This window comes from Lemur catta, chromosome 8 (assembly GCF_020740605.2).
Source record: "Lemur catta isolate mLemCat1 chromosome 8, mLemCat1.pri, whole genome shotgun sequence".
NCBI classification, from domain to species: Eukaryota; Metazoa; Chordata; class Mammalia; order Primates; family Lemuridae; genus Lemur; species Lemur catta.
Window position 1 is genome coordinate 31,520,506 of NC_059135.1, and position 15,856 is coordinate 31,536,361.

The 15,856-nt window shown below is 41.3% G+C and overlaps 1 protein-coding gene across 8 annotated transcripts in view; it reads right to left on the reverse strand.

Annotated features, from left to right (window-relative positions):
* Positions 1 to 15,856, reverse strand: part of SPATS2L (spermatogenesis associated serine rich 2 like) — a 151,047-nt gene that overhangs the window by 21,304 nt on the left and 113,887 nt on the right. For 5 of the 8 annotated variants that reach the window (XM_045559802.1, XM_045559795.1, XM_045559801.1 and 2 more), the window contains 2 exons: positions 13,404 to 13,610; positions 11,901 to 12,036 (listed from right to left, as the gene is read on the reverse strand). In XM_045559802.1, coding sequence (XP_045415758.1) covers positions 11,901 to 12,036; positions 13,404 to 13,610 — 343 coding nt within the window. The remainder of the gene's footprint in view (positions 1 to 11,900; positions 12,037 to 13,403; positions 13,611 to 15,856) is intronic. The other 3 variants (XM_045559798.1, XM_045559799.1, XM_045559797.1) reach the window with 1 other exon arrangement.

A 15,856-nucleotide genomic window follows, 5' to 3' on the forward strand; every position in this document is an offset into this window, starting at 1 on the left:
CATCCCACACAACTTTGCTTCAGGACCTTCTTGTGGATAAAGTGCTTCCCTTGGAGCTTCCTTAAATCGTCACCTCCCTGAAATCATGTCAGGAAGGAGACAGAAGTGCAGCAGGGCCCACAGGAAGAAGAGCCTGGATTTCCCAGCCCCATTACACAGAAAGAGAAGGAGGAAAGTGCTGGGGAGAAGGGATGCTAATGGAACGTTCCAGCCTTTCTGGCCTCCACCAAACAGGTAAAGGATGCAAATGAGCGATAAGCCCTAAAGCCAGGCTTCCCTGCACGAAGGATTTCCATTTCTTTCACTAAAGAGAAAAGAGTGGTATAAAGACATTTCTCCCCACAGTGGGCTCTGCCTCTTATTATTGCATAGGAGTAAGAACTGGGACCAATCGCTCAGAGGAACGCCAGCTGGGCTCCTGACAGCCCATAGTGCCTAGTGGCTGCCATGTGGGCCTTGAGCTGGGAGCTACCTTTGCCCTGCACTAGCCAGCACGAGGGAGGAGGTGTGTCCCTCCCACCTGATGAGAGGATCTGCCCACCAGGTGGAGGGCAGGGAAACTTCCTTTGTACATTTAAGGGGTAATGTTCTGTTCCCCTGGGTACCGACGGTTTGCAGTTCAGCTCCCCAAGTATTACCAGCAGTTCTTGGGCCGAGGGCAAAACTAGTCAGGGGTTTCAGTTCACCCATTTCTCAACCATTGCAGCTGTCCACAAAGCTTCTTCCCTGGCTTAGCGGCCACAAGGCCACAAATGCAGCAAGACTGTGTGGTTCTATATCCCAGGGTCAGGAGGAGCCACAGCCCCTGCAAACAGCGCCCACGCTCTTGCACACTGCCAACTCCTGCTTCTTCCTTTCTGTTCCGCTCCTCATCCTGCCCCCTCTCCTGTACTCTCTGTGGGGGTTACGGTGTCACCCTTCACCCAGTTTCCCAGACTCCTTTTCCTCCCCTGTCCACATGAAGTCTACCCCAGAAATGTCTCTCGTACTTAGCTTACCTCTTCCGCTGTCTCTGCGTTAACCCTGGGCTCATTATCAAGTCCTTGGCTACTATGTTTGTTTGCTTACTTATTGCTACAGTGCTAGGACTCCTGGGTCTATCACCTTCCACTCTGTACATTTTTGCATTTAGGTTTTACAACCTGAATCCTTTTCATAACTGGAAAATAATAATGGCATTTTTTTCTGAATGCAGCAGTGTTGACAAATTGATCTTTCTAAAGATTTCCTAATTCCACAATGTTATCTGGTAAACATATAAAATCCAATATACATATCTGTAGCATGTAGACTGCGGTTAGGGGACAACCCTTTGAAAAGCTGCCTACCGATTGTGACTATAAGGGAAGGAAAGTAGCAATGTCTCCTAGCACGGACCACGCTCAACACAAAAAGCAAAGGAAAAATCTGTCAACGAACGTCAACAACTGCACTCAACTGCTGATCAGGCTGAGCCCATTTTATTTCTATTTCTTTTATCAGAGGTAATACATTGTATTAACACCTCTTAGTCTGCATATTTTATATTGGAATCGTACCATGATTTGAAACCACACTAATGAATAGTCCTTTGTACTGTCTGAGGTGCACTTCTGGAATGAAACATGCAGATTTAGCGTAAGGACTAGCTCCCAACACTTATAAAATTCTGGAGTTCTTCAAAAGGGACATAGTTAATTTAAAAAAAAACCACAAGGATTCCTTTTTCTTCTTGGAATTCTTAAGATGACAGAGTTGCAAAATCCTGTAAAGTCTACAAATCCCACAACACCAAATGTTCAACTGAAAAATCTGTATTCCTCATATACCTCCATTTAGAATTTTACATATGACTTTGCTTAATACTAGAATTTTTTTTATATTTACTGATTACTACTTAGTTTGGTCTCTTTCCATGGAGATCACTATTCAGAAAAGTAGCTTAACTGAATTTCAGTTTCTATAACTATAAAAATGATATGACCCCTCCCCCCACCCCCACCTTTTTAAAGCTACCACCTGTGGGAAGAAAAAGCAGAACTATTCTGTCTGCGGATGCTAATTGTCTCATAGCACAAGGATACCATTTAAGGAACTGAGTTAACACTCGCACTTTTTACGTCATTTTACATACTCATTTAAAAAAACTGGAAAATATAGAAAGCAGGACAAAATGAAACACATTTCAAAATAAAACAAAATAAAGCAAAACCCCCTTTTGTCTCATACACAAAATAGAGCCAGCCACTCTGAACACTCTTGTATTTCCTTCCAAAAAAACCTGAGGGAGAAGGGTCCTCTGCAGAAGCCATCATGGTTGCTGAACACGAATAACTTAAGAACAAAAACTGGAAGAGACTGGTGTGGTACGAGAAGTACCAGCGCTGCTAGCTCACATCCGACTCAAGGCGGGCTCCTGACTTCCTTGGCCCTCATGGGAAAAGGCGAGGGGACATGCTTTTCTTGTTTCGGGCCACAAGGCTCTTCCCGGCCGGCACTGCCAGGCCCGTGTGCTGCCACTGCCCAGGCTTTCAAGGTTTATTAAATATTTAAATTTTATGTACTCATTTTTTATTCCAAGAAGTAGGCTTTCCTAATCTTTAGTACATAGAATAATAGTAGTACACACACATAATTTATAAATGAATTTTCTGATTTGAGGGATGTGCTCAAACTTCATTTACAGATGGAGTGAGACCCAGGGAATGTACGCCTCCCAGAGCACATTGTGGTCTTTCATGCTTCCGGTTTTTCCTTGTGTCGTTTTTTCTGCGTGGAATCTTCTTTCTCCCTTCTCCATCCAGCTCAAATGGCACCTCTGCGATGGAGCCAGGCAGAGCTGACTTTCCCCTCCCCAACACACAGCTTCATTCCAGCTTGCTGCTGTCTGCACCCACTAGACCTTGGGCTTTCTTAGGAAAAAGATTGTCTTCATCCCTCTGTCTTTTGGGCAGTGCTTCTTCAGGTGTGGTCCCCAGACACACACATTTGTACTCACTGGACTCATTAAATGCAGATTCCTAGGCCCCAACCCCACACCCATGGAATCAGAATCTCTGGGAATGGGGCCTTGTGCATGAGAAAATTTGAAAAGTACCTGCCTGGCACACATTCATCTACCCATTAAATGGATGAATAAAGAAACGAGTGGTAGAGAGGCCCAGCAAGATGTGAAAGGGAAAGGAGAGCTGTTTTGGTGGCAACTGTGGCCATTCACAGCCAGAGGTCCCTTTGTCTTACTTTTCTCTTCAACAGACAATAAACAGTAAAAGTTGTGTTGAAATATCCGTATGTCAAAGCTGGGATCCACTGCATGCTAAATAAACAGAAAGTTGAAGGACAACTTCTTCCCAGTATCTTGGGCTAGAGGGAAAGAAATTTCCTAATTGCTACTCTGGAAGGGAAGAGAACCATCCTTAATGAACCATGTATCATGAACCAGACTAGTGATTTTCTAGCATGATCTGATAAATGTGTTATCTTGTACAATACAAATTTTCACTAAACTTCTAGAAAATGATAGCTGAGTAGGAGTTAAAAAGCTCAACCAGCTTCAGAGCTAGAATATGTGGAGATGAGATTTAAACCCTATTGTGTCTAACTCTACCCTCCACGTCTCCTAATTTAAGTGGTTAATAAACCTTGAAAAATGTGGCTTTTATTAGAATATGGCTGTAAAAATCAACAGTTTATAGTCACTGGAAGAATAATGTAATACACGTATAAGGAATTCTATTATGTTGACTTCAGGTGCAGCCTTTCTATGTGATTTGTTGCTGTCTTAGCTGACGAATGGCCCAAAATGACTCCTTAGTCTCACCGTACCAGTCCAATAAATAGAATTAAGCCCTAAGATCTATTATGAAACTGTGATCTAGGCCATCTCGCTTTTTAATATTATAATGTATTTTATATATTTATACTAATATATAAGAACTAATTCATCTTATTTTTTCCAGTAAAAATGGATTATACTGTAAATTAAAAGAAAAAGATCATACTCTAGTACCCTATGGAAATGTGTAGGTAGAACAATTTGCTTAATTCCTTTTTGTATTTCAATTCCAGGAAAAAGCTCAAAATTCCTTTTTAGAATCACGTTACCAGGCTGGTTGATTGGTAGCTTTCATTTGCTGAAAAAAATTAGAAATCTCTTTAGATTTCAAGCTGAAATCAAAAGCAACTTCATGTCCTCCAGCTCTTATTGTGGGTCTGTTATTCTGCAAAGAAGGCTGCAGTGCCAGCAAAGCTGACGTCCACGGCCAAGTGTGTGGCTGCTATAACGTATGGAGGTGATCCACACATGTAGCTCAGGAAGGCTATTAATACAAGGCACTATTTATGCTGGTTTCCTGGGGACTGTACCTAAACTGAAAAGGCCAGTTCAGTGCTTTTTGCATTTATCAACCTGCTCTTCCTTCACTGTCAACTGATTCATTCAGTCCTTGCAGGGGCCCTGGGGAAACATCTATTGCAGAGAAAAACCTCAGGGAGGAAAGAAAATAGGAAAAGCGAAGCTTTCACCTCCAAAGAGTGAGCTATACCTATTTAGTAAGACACGTATTCACAAATGAGGCAAGATTTGAAACACACTGTACCGCAGGGACTTGCCTTAGTCACAAAGTCACAGGAACCTTGAGTTTCCCCATGTTATATGGTATTTGCCCTTTTCACAATTTCAGAATGGATCCTGGAGCTTATTTCTGTTTATTGGACTGGTGCAGAGTGAGGAAAAGGAGTCCTTTTGGGCAATTTGTCACCTAGACAGCAAGAAAAACCATACATAGGGCTCTCTGGAGGCATAAATATATTTATTAGCCTCTTTCATTACTATCTATTGGTTTCCTTTGAAAGTGGACGCTCATCCCCAAACTGTGTGTTCTTTTAATATTCTGGCATAGTATCGAATATTGGGTGTGGGGAGAAGGAACAAGTTTGTTTAATTTCCTTTGCATGGTGCTTTGTACAAGTCACAAGCAGGTGGGAATTTAGAAAAACCATTTGATGAGAAGGAAATAGATTAGTCAGAAAGTCTTGTTTGTACAGGTTTTGATCAATGAAAAGATTGTATTCATTTCCAGAGCTGAGGGACATAAAGACCTTTTATTAAAATTCTTTTAAAACAAAACGTTTAAAAAACACGATCCAAACTCTTGATTTTATTAAAAAATAAAACAAAAACAAAAATACACAACCCAAACTCTTGATTTTCTGTGTTCCTTACACGTTTAGTCTAAGGAGCTGGCAAAATCTAGTAATCGTTTAACATATTCCTGATAATTAAATAGGGAATTGAAAGCTTTGTAAAATTATTATGTAACAATGCCAAGTGGCTGAAAAGGCTCCTGAAGTCAGCTCTCCTACTGATAATCCCATTATAAACATGCCTTGCTGTTTTATTACATTTTATTACAGTACAGCTATACTACTCCAGATACTCTCAATTCTAGGAGTGTTTACTATTTCAGCTACATTGGTTTTATAATGGAATCTCTACTCATTACTCATGCTTATATCAACACCCTCCATGTGACTGAACTCAAAAACTAAGTTTGCTTGTTGTCATGGCATCTATTTTGTGACATCTATTTTGTTTCATCTAATACATATTTTTCCTATACTTACCTATTAAAGTGTATAGTGTTCCACAATTCCAATGATTATCCTAATTAAGAGAGAGTAATTAAATGGCTAAAAAATATTTGTTCAACCACTACTGCACCATAAGATATGTAAAAATCCCTTCTGTTTCATTCCATTTAAATAGCACAAGGGCTGGCACACCTGAGTATGTCACTGACCTCACAGTAGCTGGACAGATGCCAGGTGTGCCCAGGAACACCAAGTAATATCACTGCCCGGCTGACGCCAAAGAAGAAGAATAACCCTCAAACACACATTTAATGGAACAATTCCCTACTGTATTCATCTTTACATGCCTCAGGTCTTCATCCTAATCCCGGTTCCCACTGTGATATGTGGTTTTATTGCAAAATGAGAAAAAGACTCAGGTAGGAACTGAATGGCTAACGAAAGTGACTGCCTCTTATTAGCTACAACCTTCAGTTCTTAATTTTTCCATTGTCTTCTAAAGACTGAGTTGAATTCAGTAATGAAAAACAGACAAAAAAGCAAAGTCCCCAATTTTCTTCACGTCAATATAATTGTTTTTCTGATCTCAATGAGGCAAAAATAAAATTTGACCTTAAAATGTCCAGCTAGAGGATTTATGTTTCAGGAAAAAAAAATTTCCTACTGCATTGGTACGGAAAGAGAAGGCACTATAGTATGTAAGTGATCGGAAAGGAAATTCCCTCTCTCATATCTTCAGAGGTGGCTTAGGAGGGCAGCCGAGGGGCAGATACTCAGGGGTGTTCTGAAGGGAGGAGTCTCCATCGTTCCCTCAAGGAGCCACAGCAGAGCGGTTGCAGTGGGACTGAGGATGCACTCTTCCTCTCGTTTTCCTCTCACCCAGGCTCTCCCGGCACTACTGACATCTTGGGCCAGAGAATTTTGGTTATGGGGGAGGTGGGAGGGGCTGTCCTGTGCGTTCTAAAATGGTTAGCAGCATCCCTGGCCTCTACCTACTAGATGACTGTGGCAGTCTCTCCCTGTGGTTGCGACAACCAAAATTATTTCCAGACCAGCCATCTCCTGGGGGGCAAATTCCTCCCATTGAGAACCACTGCTCTGGCCCCAGACACATCACTCCCTTTGCAGGACCCTCCACCGGCAGCTTTCAACCACAGAAGTCAAGAGAATCACTTGTTTTTTTTTTTTTTTTTTCTTTTTTTTTAAGTCTATTCTTGGGACCATTCCAGGCCAGTGGAATTAGAGTATCTCTGGGGCTGGCACTTAGGCAAGGGATGACCACAAAGCTCTAAGAGTTTTCAATTACAGCGTATACACATATACTTTGGTATGGAAAGAAGTAAATATTAACTTACAGGCATCATCTTTCAATGTTAAGTTATTCACAAAGAGAACAAATAAAAAACCCAAAGGACACAGTAAAACCAGGCTTTTATCATTGTTTGGAGAGCCAGGTATCACACAAAAGCAGCTAACATTTGGAGAACGGTGTGGAGGGAAGCATGGCAAAAATCAGCTGTGATAAACCTGCAAAAGTGAAGAAAAATGGTCTTTTTTGGACTCAAACTAAAGTGGCTCCAAGGACATATGTTTCAACAATTTTATATTATTGGGCATCCAAGGAGCAGCAAAGTGGGGATATGGGAAAGACTGTCACATACGTTGTTCTGAAACGCAACAGCCCCAATGGCAATTTCCCATTTGGGAGCCATCTCAAGCTTACAGCCTAGAAATAGGGCACAATATTTAAAAAGTCACAGTGATGATATCTGGTGTATGTGTGTGGCCACCCTGTTGATCACCCTGATAATCTGTGCGTGGTTTTGCTTGGCTACCAGCAGGGCTTCCGTAGCAGATGAGAAGGATTTGGGAGATATGGAAGATAAACTTATCTCAGAATAGCTTTTTCCTTGGCCTGAAATTTGCACTTCTAGCGTTCTTCTTTTGGCTGGGGGAGGGAGTCTCAAGAGAGCATTTGTTAGCATGCAAATATGTCACTTTGGGAGGAGGACACATGTCATCAAAAGGACGAGCTAGTAGTTACACAAGACCAATGAGTTTCAATGGCAAAAAGAAAGGAAAAGGGACATGGAGATGCCATTCTAAGTGCCCATCACTGTAGTGTCCCGGTGAGGAGCCCTGGCCTCACCGCCCCAAGCAGGAGGCAGCAGGAGGTCCTCTCTGTGTTGGCTGTGGAGGAGGAGACTCCAAGATGAGGGAAAGCTGGCAGAGGAAGGGGAAGTGGGCAAGGGTTCAGGGTGGGGGGAGCTGGAACTCCTGACCTACTTCCAAATTCTGCTTGGGCCAGACCTGGAAATGCTTCTGGAAAAAATAAACACGAAGCATAGGAACTTCTGGCCCCTTTATACAGAACACGTGCTTTGACTGATTTCCCTTTCCTATTTGAAAGCAAAGCAGCCTAAAAGGATTGCCCCCTCCGGACCTCATTCTCTGCAAGGCCTTCACCCCGTCCCCACCCCAGCACCCGCTACCCCACTGGCTCATTATCGTCTTCCATTTTCTCTCAGAGAGCTTTTAATTAGATGTTAGATTGACAATAGCACCTAACAGAATTTTTACAGCTCTATTTTGAAACACTTTTCCCCCCAGCATATGGCAGAACTATCAAGTATTATTTCTCCTTCCTCAATGTTTTTCTGAATTTAATGTTTTATTGCTCCTTTTAAGCCTCCACAATCAACTTGGACACACACTCAGAGATTTGCGACGAGAAGCTAGACTAGTTTGCATACAAAGCAATTAAATCTGGCATCTATGACTCCAAAGGATGAATATTTTCCAGTTGTGGTAGGAGGCCAATCAAACTGAAGGGAAACCAGCTGTTTCATGTTAGCTCCTGAAGTGACTCTTCGCAGAGACGCTCAGGTCGCAAAATTTGTTTTCTGTTAATACATATTGTGAGAGCATTGTGTCCTCCTTGTTCTCCTCTTAAACCCCCAGTTCCTTCTGGGAAAATGAGAATGCTCTATGTTATGGTCAGGTAGCCTCACATAACTGTGTCCTGGTTAAATACCAGGTTTGATTTTGTATTTTAGCTACTTCATAATTTTTTCAATAACTGTATTGAACAAAGTATTCTTCACAGCCTAGGGAAGATGATCATTTAGCTCATTTTGCCTTGATGTGTGCTCACTTGGTATTGAGGATGTGCAAAACAACGGCTTTCTCCCAGCCTCCTGAAATCATCATTCTCATGAATTCCAACAGTATTTTTTCGTGGAATTTAGTCAAGTAGGACTCACATCCTTAAGCTGGCACTTTGGTAGCAAAGTGAATGTTTAGAATCTTTTATCTGAGAGTTTCCATTTCTAAACTATGCACAACGCCTGCTGAGTACTTTGGGGTTAAGAGCGTTGGGTGGCAAAGTTAGGAAAGGAGAAGGGGACCTGGACATGGAAATGTACACCCCTGTCCTCCACATCTAGATTGACCTTACGATGTAACACTGAGGTTACAATTGTACTAAAATGAGTGGCACTACATTCAGAGTTCTCTCTAATGCTTAAAGTACATGATTGCACCCTCAATAGGAAAGCTTCATTTTAAAACAATTTTCAAGAGCACCACGATCCCTAAAATTCATCGTTTTCTCCCCCTTGGAAAACAAGACGGAGGCTTTACTCAAGTATGGCACCACGTTTGCTGGGCTGCAGGCTTATTTGGAACTGAGGCACAGTTTTTCCATTTGGCAGACATGCATGTAAACGGTTGATTTAAAAAAAGTACACTGGTTTTATTTTTAAGTTAACATTAATGCAATTATTGTGGGATCGTTTTTTATTAAGGGTTAGATCAGAAAACAAGTGCTGGTGTTTATTCACTTTATAGCAACAGCATACCCAAAATGGTTGATCTAAATGTTTTCTTCTTCAGCTTCAAGGAAAAGTGCCATTTTGTTAAGTAAGTGGCTTTTAAACAGCAGCATGGCTTGGCAGAGCTCATTCAGGAGTGATCCCTTCCATCAGTTTAAAACCCAATGTGAATTACAAGCAGAGGAAAGACACACAACTTCCTTGGGTGCTGGCTTTCCTGGCCCCACGCTTTCAGCTCTTGAGGAGTAAAACACTCAAAGAATCTATTATAAATCTCAAGATGTCTTGTGACCCATGTGATGTTCATTTTACTAAGAAATAAAATAAAATAAGAAGTACTCAGAGCAGCTGGAGGAGAGAGGTAATTTGAGGTCATTGCTACACTTTGTCAATTAGTGTGTGAGTCACTCAGATGGAAGGTGTACAGAGGCCGCAGAGGATGGGTTGATTCTAAAATGCAAAAGAATAAGACAGAGTGGTCTTCTCTGAGCAGCTAACTAATGCCTTCAGGCAGGGCTTGGCAAACCATTTAATACAAGCCCCACGAGCCAAATGTGGCCCACTGCATTTCTGCATTATCCAGGGCTGCCTCTGTGCAGCAGCAGCAGAGCTGGGCGGTTACACAGATACCGTAAGCCCGTAATGCTCAAGTATTTACTAGCTGGCCCTGAAGAGACAAAGTCTCCTGACCCTGGCTCTAGAGAACAGGCCTGGAAGTTGGATGTACTTACAAGTAGGGGGGTAACTTCCTTAAGAACAGATTGGAAAAGTCATAGAACTATAAAATAACAATAATAACACCTTTCATTTGTGTAGCATCTTTAACTTCTCTAAGTACTCAAACACATTCTTGGAGTTGCTTTGAATAATTTGTTAGGTTATAACCTGATCAAACAGAGAAGGGGTCCAGTGACATCCAGAAGCCACCAGGAGGGTAGGGAGATAAACGACACCTGGCCTCAGAGTGCCTGCGAGGGGCTGGATGACAATCGAAGGAGATGGTTTTCTCTCAAGTTCCTGGTGTCTTCTGCACCCTTAGGATCTTATATGTAGCAGCTGGTTTCAAATTCATGAATTTTACATTAGGCTAGTGTTCAGCTTAATCCTTAGTTTTACACAACTCCACAGTTTCTGCTAAAAAGCACATCAATGTCAAAGTAAGGACTTGGAATAGGAAAAATATGCAGAAGATGTGATCGAATTCTAGAATTGTGGGAGGCCAGTGAAATAGAGGGCACATGCTCCATGAGCCCGGGCATTGCAGATGTGTGTTTTCTTTCTCCTACATGTCTTCTCTCTCTTTTGGTGTTAGCGCCTCGACTTTCCTCTGGGGAACCATGGCTCCTTCACTCGCAGTGCATCTATGACTGAGGTGCGGCTCACCCAGCTGCTAACGCTGTGGTCAGCGCGCGACCCCTGCCTGGCTGCTGGGAAGATTCTGTCCCTCTTGCCAGAGTGACTGGTTTGGGGACAGATATGGGACCGAACCCAGCCAATGGAATGACGCCTTGGACTTTTGCTGGGACTAGGGAGACAAAGCTCTCTCTCGGATCTTAGGGACTAAGGATCATGTAAATTGGGAGCCGCAGGAGGTTGTGGGGAGGTCACCTTTGCTGCCACAAGGAGAGATACTGCCTAAGAATGAAGCCAGGAATAAGCAGAACAAGAAGTTTGTGGGAGACACTGAGAGAGGGATGGGGGAAAGGGGAGAGAGAGAGAAACTGAGTCCTGATAACATAATTTGGGTTTAGAACCAAATTTGCCTGAAGGAACCTTCTGGAATTTTCCTGTACTTCAGCCAATAAATTCTCTTTTCTCTTTCTCTAGTGTGACTAGGTTTCTGTCACTTGAAACTGAAAGAGTCCTAACTGATACACCAAGAACATTTTTCTACTGATAATAACTAAACCTTTACTAACAGATATTTAATTTCAGCTGTGCACGTGAGCAAATGTACAGGGCTTAAAGAAATGTCTTCCATCAGAATCAGTTTCAGGGCAGGGCACAGTGACCAAAACCATATTAATGCACCATTTCTTAATTCTGGTCTTAAAGATACCCAAGAATGAGCTTCTATCACTAAGCTTACATAAGATGTTTCTGAGTTTTGTTAAGGGAATTTTTATTATTTTATAATTACAATGCTGCAAAATATTTTGTTTTCTTCATAGCACTCATGATATTAACCTTCCAGGGATTTGTCAAAAATATTATTTTTGAAGGTTTGTTCTATATCATTCATATACTTTTGGGCCAACATTAAACTCTAATGAACTATGTCTATCAGGTTTCTTTTTATCCAAATACTTTATCTGCTTTTTTATTCCCAAGATATATGCTTCTGCCTGCAGGCTTTAAAAAATCTGCTGGAGAGTTATTCTGTCATGTTTATGTATTAAATAAATAACATTTTCCATCTGATGCTTTTACCTATCTGAACAGCTCAAGCACCATAAATTTATAGTTCATTTATAGTTCCTAAGTCGAATAACTCACCAGTTGTGTAATTCCGCAAAGGCAGCTTTGATCTTCTTCACGGAACTATCCACTTCTTCCTTGATCATGACGCGGTATCTAGTTAGAGAAACAGTGCAGCGTTGCAAATCCTTCACTGATTTCTCAATATTTGGGCCTAAAATTGATGTTAAGAAAAAAAAAATTGTTAACTTGACCACTTTATCTTTTATGGTAAGCTAAACAACAAAACAAAGCAACTAACCTACCCATAAGAGATTCATCTTTTTTTCTTCTCTCTCTTTTTTTAAACCAACCATAAGAAGCACTGGATCTTTGGTTTTTCAATGAAAAAGAAAGAGTTCTGTCAGGGGGATGTTTATAACCCAGAGTGAGTGGTTCGTATGGCACCTGAGACTGCTATGATTTCACCAGTGGGGTCTCTGGCTGGGCCATGTGGGGTACGCTCGTCTCCTGTGCTCTTTGGAAAGAGGCTCTGATCATTATGTTCTATCACAAACGGCAGCGTCTTAGAATCTGATATGTCTAAAGACCATTTGTGCCGCTGGCTCTCTCTATAAACACCACTTTGTGTGGTTAAAAGCCAGCAGGGCTTTTGGAACAAGAAAATGACACAGAGATCGGGAGAGGTACAAATGAGCTAGAGGGAGGATGGCGCGCCGGTGCCAGGTATGCTGGCGCTGGCCCCATCACCCTGAGCCAGGCCTGTAATTACAGCAGCAGCTCTGTGGGTGCCCATCTCGCCTGATTTCCTGAAACTGTCACCAGGGTCTACAGATAGTGCATAGCAAATAAGCAGATTGTATTTATCCCAATAAGAGCATGTTTCTTAGAAGAAAGAAATCCCCCTCAAGAAAAGTGAGAAAGTCTATCAAACCAAAGCCAAGGAAATTAGATACAACTGAGGCGGAATGGGAAGAACATTATTCAATCTTCTGGGAATCAAAAAGGAAGTGATTTAGCCCCTTTCTTTTTTAATACCAGTTATGTATCAAGTATATCAAAGCTCAAAAAATCATAAAAATCCAGCATGTCAAATATAAAACACTTTTTCGGTGTTACATTGAGAGTTCTAACATAGAACTGAATTTACACGGGGAAGACCATATCCAAAGAACACAGGCCAGCTTCCAGGCTCACCTTCATTCAGTACAAGTCAAGAAAATATATATATAAGAGAAACATTAGTCTCTTTCAGCATTCACATTTTTAAAAGAGCTCCTGTATGAACACTTGCTTTATAAGATATTAGGGGAGAAGGTATTTGTTTATCCATCCCTACAAAGAGAAGAATGGCCACAGAGGGGCAGAGAAAGGGATGTAATTCCACTTAAATATTCAAGACCTTTGATTACACGGGAAGAATCACTTCTGCCTTTCAATCTATGTGGGTCACAGAAAGAAATGCAATTTCATGTGCATCTCTCTTCACTAAGCAGCATCTTTTGGAAAGTTCTGTCATTCTGTCACTTCTCTGTGTGTGCAATATATGTTGAATCATTTGTGCAAAAGAAATCACTTTACCTCTTTTCTTTGCCAACTCATCTGGCTTTATTTCAAGATGAGCTGCGGGGGCATTGGACTTAACAGGAGATGTTTTTGCCTTAGGCTTGCTTGGGTTACAAGGCTGCTCAGCTGACCACTGTAGGCCATCTGACCTCTCTGCTGTTCCATGTATAGGTTTGGGGTTCCCATCTAAGGACAGTTTCTGTTGCAGTAGTCTGTTGCCTTCTGTAAGAAAACACCAAATAATGACTGTGAAGTGATAAACTAAAAACACTGATGATAAAGTGATGAGGGATGCCAAGATTTTTGTTTTTGTTTACATGCTGGCAATAAAGCCTTTCATTGCAAACCGTCAAGAAACTGTTTTAATACAATCCCCAGAAGATTAGAGGACATACTAGAAAGAGCCTTGTCCTTAGAGTCAGAAGCCCTGGGAATGTTTCAGCTCTGGTAATCATTTGCAGAGTGACCCTGGGCCAGCCACTGCACATCTCTGAGCCTCAGTTTCTTCACCCAAAACTATCCAGAAAGGTTATTAAGGGGCTTATAGGAGATAAGCAGGGTTTCCCCCCACCTATTCTAGTAAAGGCTTAGGAGTATTTAAGTATGATTTCATATTGAGGCAATAAAAACATAGCCCTCCTATCTCCAAGTGCTACATTAATGTCTTGTGGTATTTTATTCTGAATTAATGAAGGCAGAGGAGTGATTGGAGATAGGGCAAGAATGAAGTGACAACAGGTACTATAACCACTGCATCTAATTTATGGAGGGCTTAAATCAGGAAATATCTCAAATATATTTAAAATCCAGGGAGTCAGATTCTCTCTGGAGCTTTAATAGATGTGGCAATAAATTAGCAGCATGTTGCTTTCGGCATCTTTTAAAGGCAGGTTCCTATTTAGTTATTGCTGGAGTAAATTAAATGGCACCTTAGTGGCCTGAAAAGGAAATGTATCACCCTTAACATCTTACTACCAGAGAGATTTGGGTGTGAGAAAAGGGAGGCCAGTGTGCTTTTGAAGGCCTGGTTCTTAGAGAAAGCTCAAAGAGTGCAGTTTGGATCAGGGAGACCCAAGTTCTGACATTCCCCATGTCCTGGATGACCTTGTGGGAAAGTCTTCACTTTTCTGGCTTGCACTCAAACAGAGTGCAGTCATCTTGGTGAAGCCCAGGCCCCCTTTTCAGATGATCACACCCATTCCTGCTTCTCTCTACTCCCATGGTGCCTCATAAAAACTTCACACATTATATTTTAACATAAGGCTTCCATGACTGCCCCTCACCCCTGCCCTGCAGAGGCCATGACCTTGTCGAGAGCAGACACTGAGTCCAATTCATTTTTGAAGCCCCAGTACTTGTGTCTGGCTCAATGGCTTTCTGTAGAATTATGACTGAATTAAAGTACACTCAAAATGATTTCACAGAAAAAAATAAGAAACAATGAATGCCTTTCGTGACATTGTCACAAATATTAGAGACTACACTCGAGGAAAGTACAAAAGAATATGATCTGAGTCCTAACCAACTTGATTTTAGCCATTAGCCCATTTATGATCAATATAATTTGACTCTAGTTGAATCCATCATTCATAAGGTATTACATATATCAAGAAAGCACAACATACTTTTTATGAGCTGAATGACGAGTACCCTTAAAAATTTACTTACAGTACACAATGTATATGTTCACCAAAGTAGTAAACAAAGTAAGTACTGAAAACAGCATTTCCTCTAGTAATAAAATAGATTCAAATTTTATCTTTACTAATGCTAAAGTGGAACTTCACTGCAGGGCAGTGGTTGTCAAACTTTCACGTGAAAGGAGTCTCCCTTGGTACTCATTACACGTGCAAATTCCCAAACACCACCTCCAGGGATCCCAGTTCTGTAGTGGGCCCAGCATGCTGCTCCCCAGGTGATTTTGATAAAGTGGAGATAGGTGGTACCAGCCACCTGGAAACGCTACTGTAAAAGATGAAAAACTGATTTTATAATGAATCTATAAATGTTTGTGTTTAAACAGTGATTAAGTCCAAGCTGGTTCCAACTCATTCCCTCTTTAAATCCCAGTTGCGATTCAGTCTTGATGAGACATTATAAATTGAGAATTTAAAACACAGCTCTCTGTGCACAGTGTAGTAAATTAGTCATATTCTTGAAAATAAGGGGACTTACGTTACAGCTTAAGGGACCTTAGAATATAGGGAAAAATTATTTTGTTGAAATGCAAAAGAATTGTAAATGAAAGACAAGCATGCAAATGAGCATGGACTCATTAACCCAGAACTGAAAATATTTTGTGTATCAGAGATCTCATACGTGGGCTATGGGTTCATTTCATCATTCGTCCAACAAATATTACTTGAGAAATGCAAGTAGCAGTATCTTTTTAGGGTCCTGATAAGCTGTCTCATTATTGGTGGAATCACTGAACACTGGAAAGGTTAAAATTCTCAAAGACCACTTAG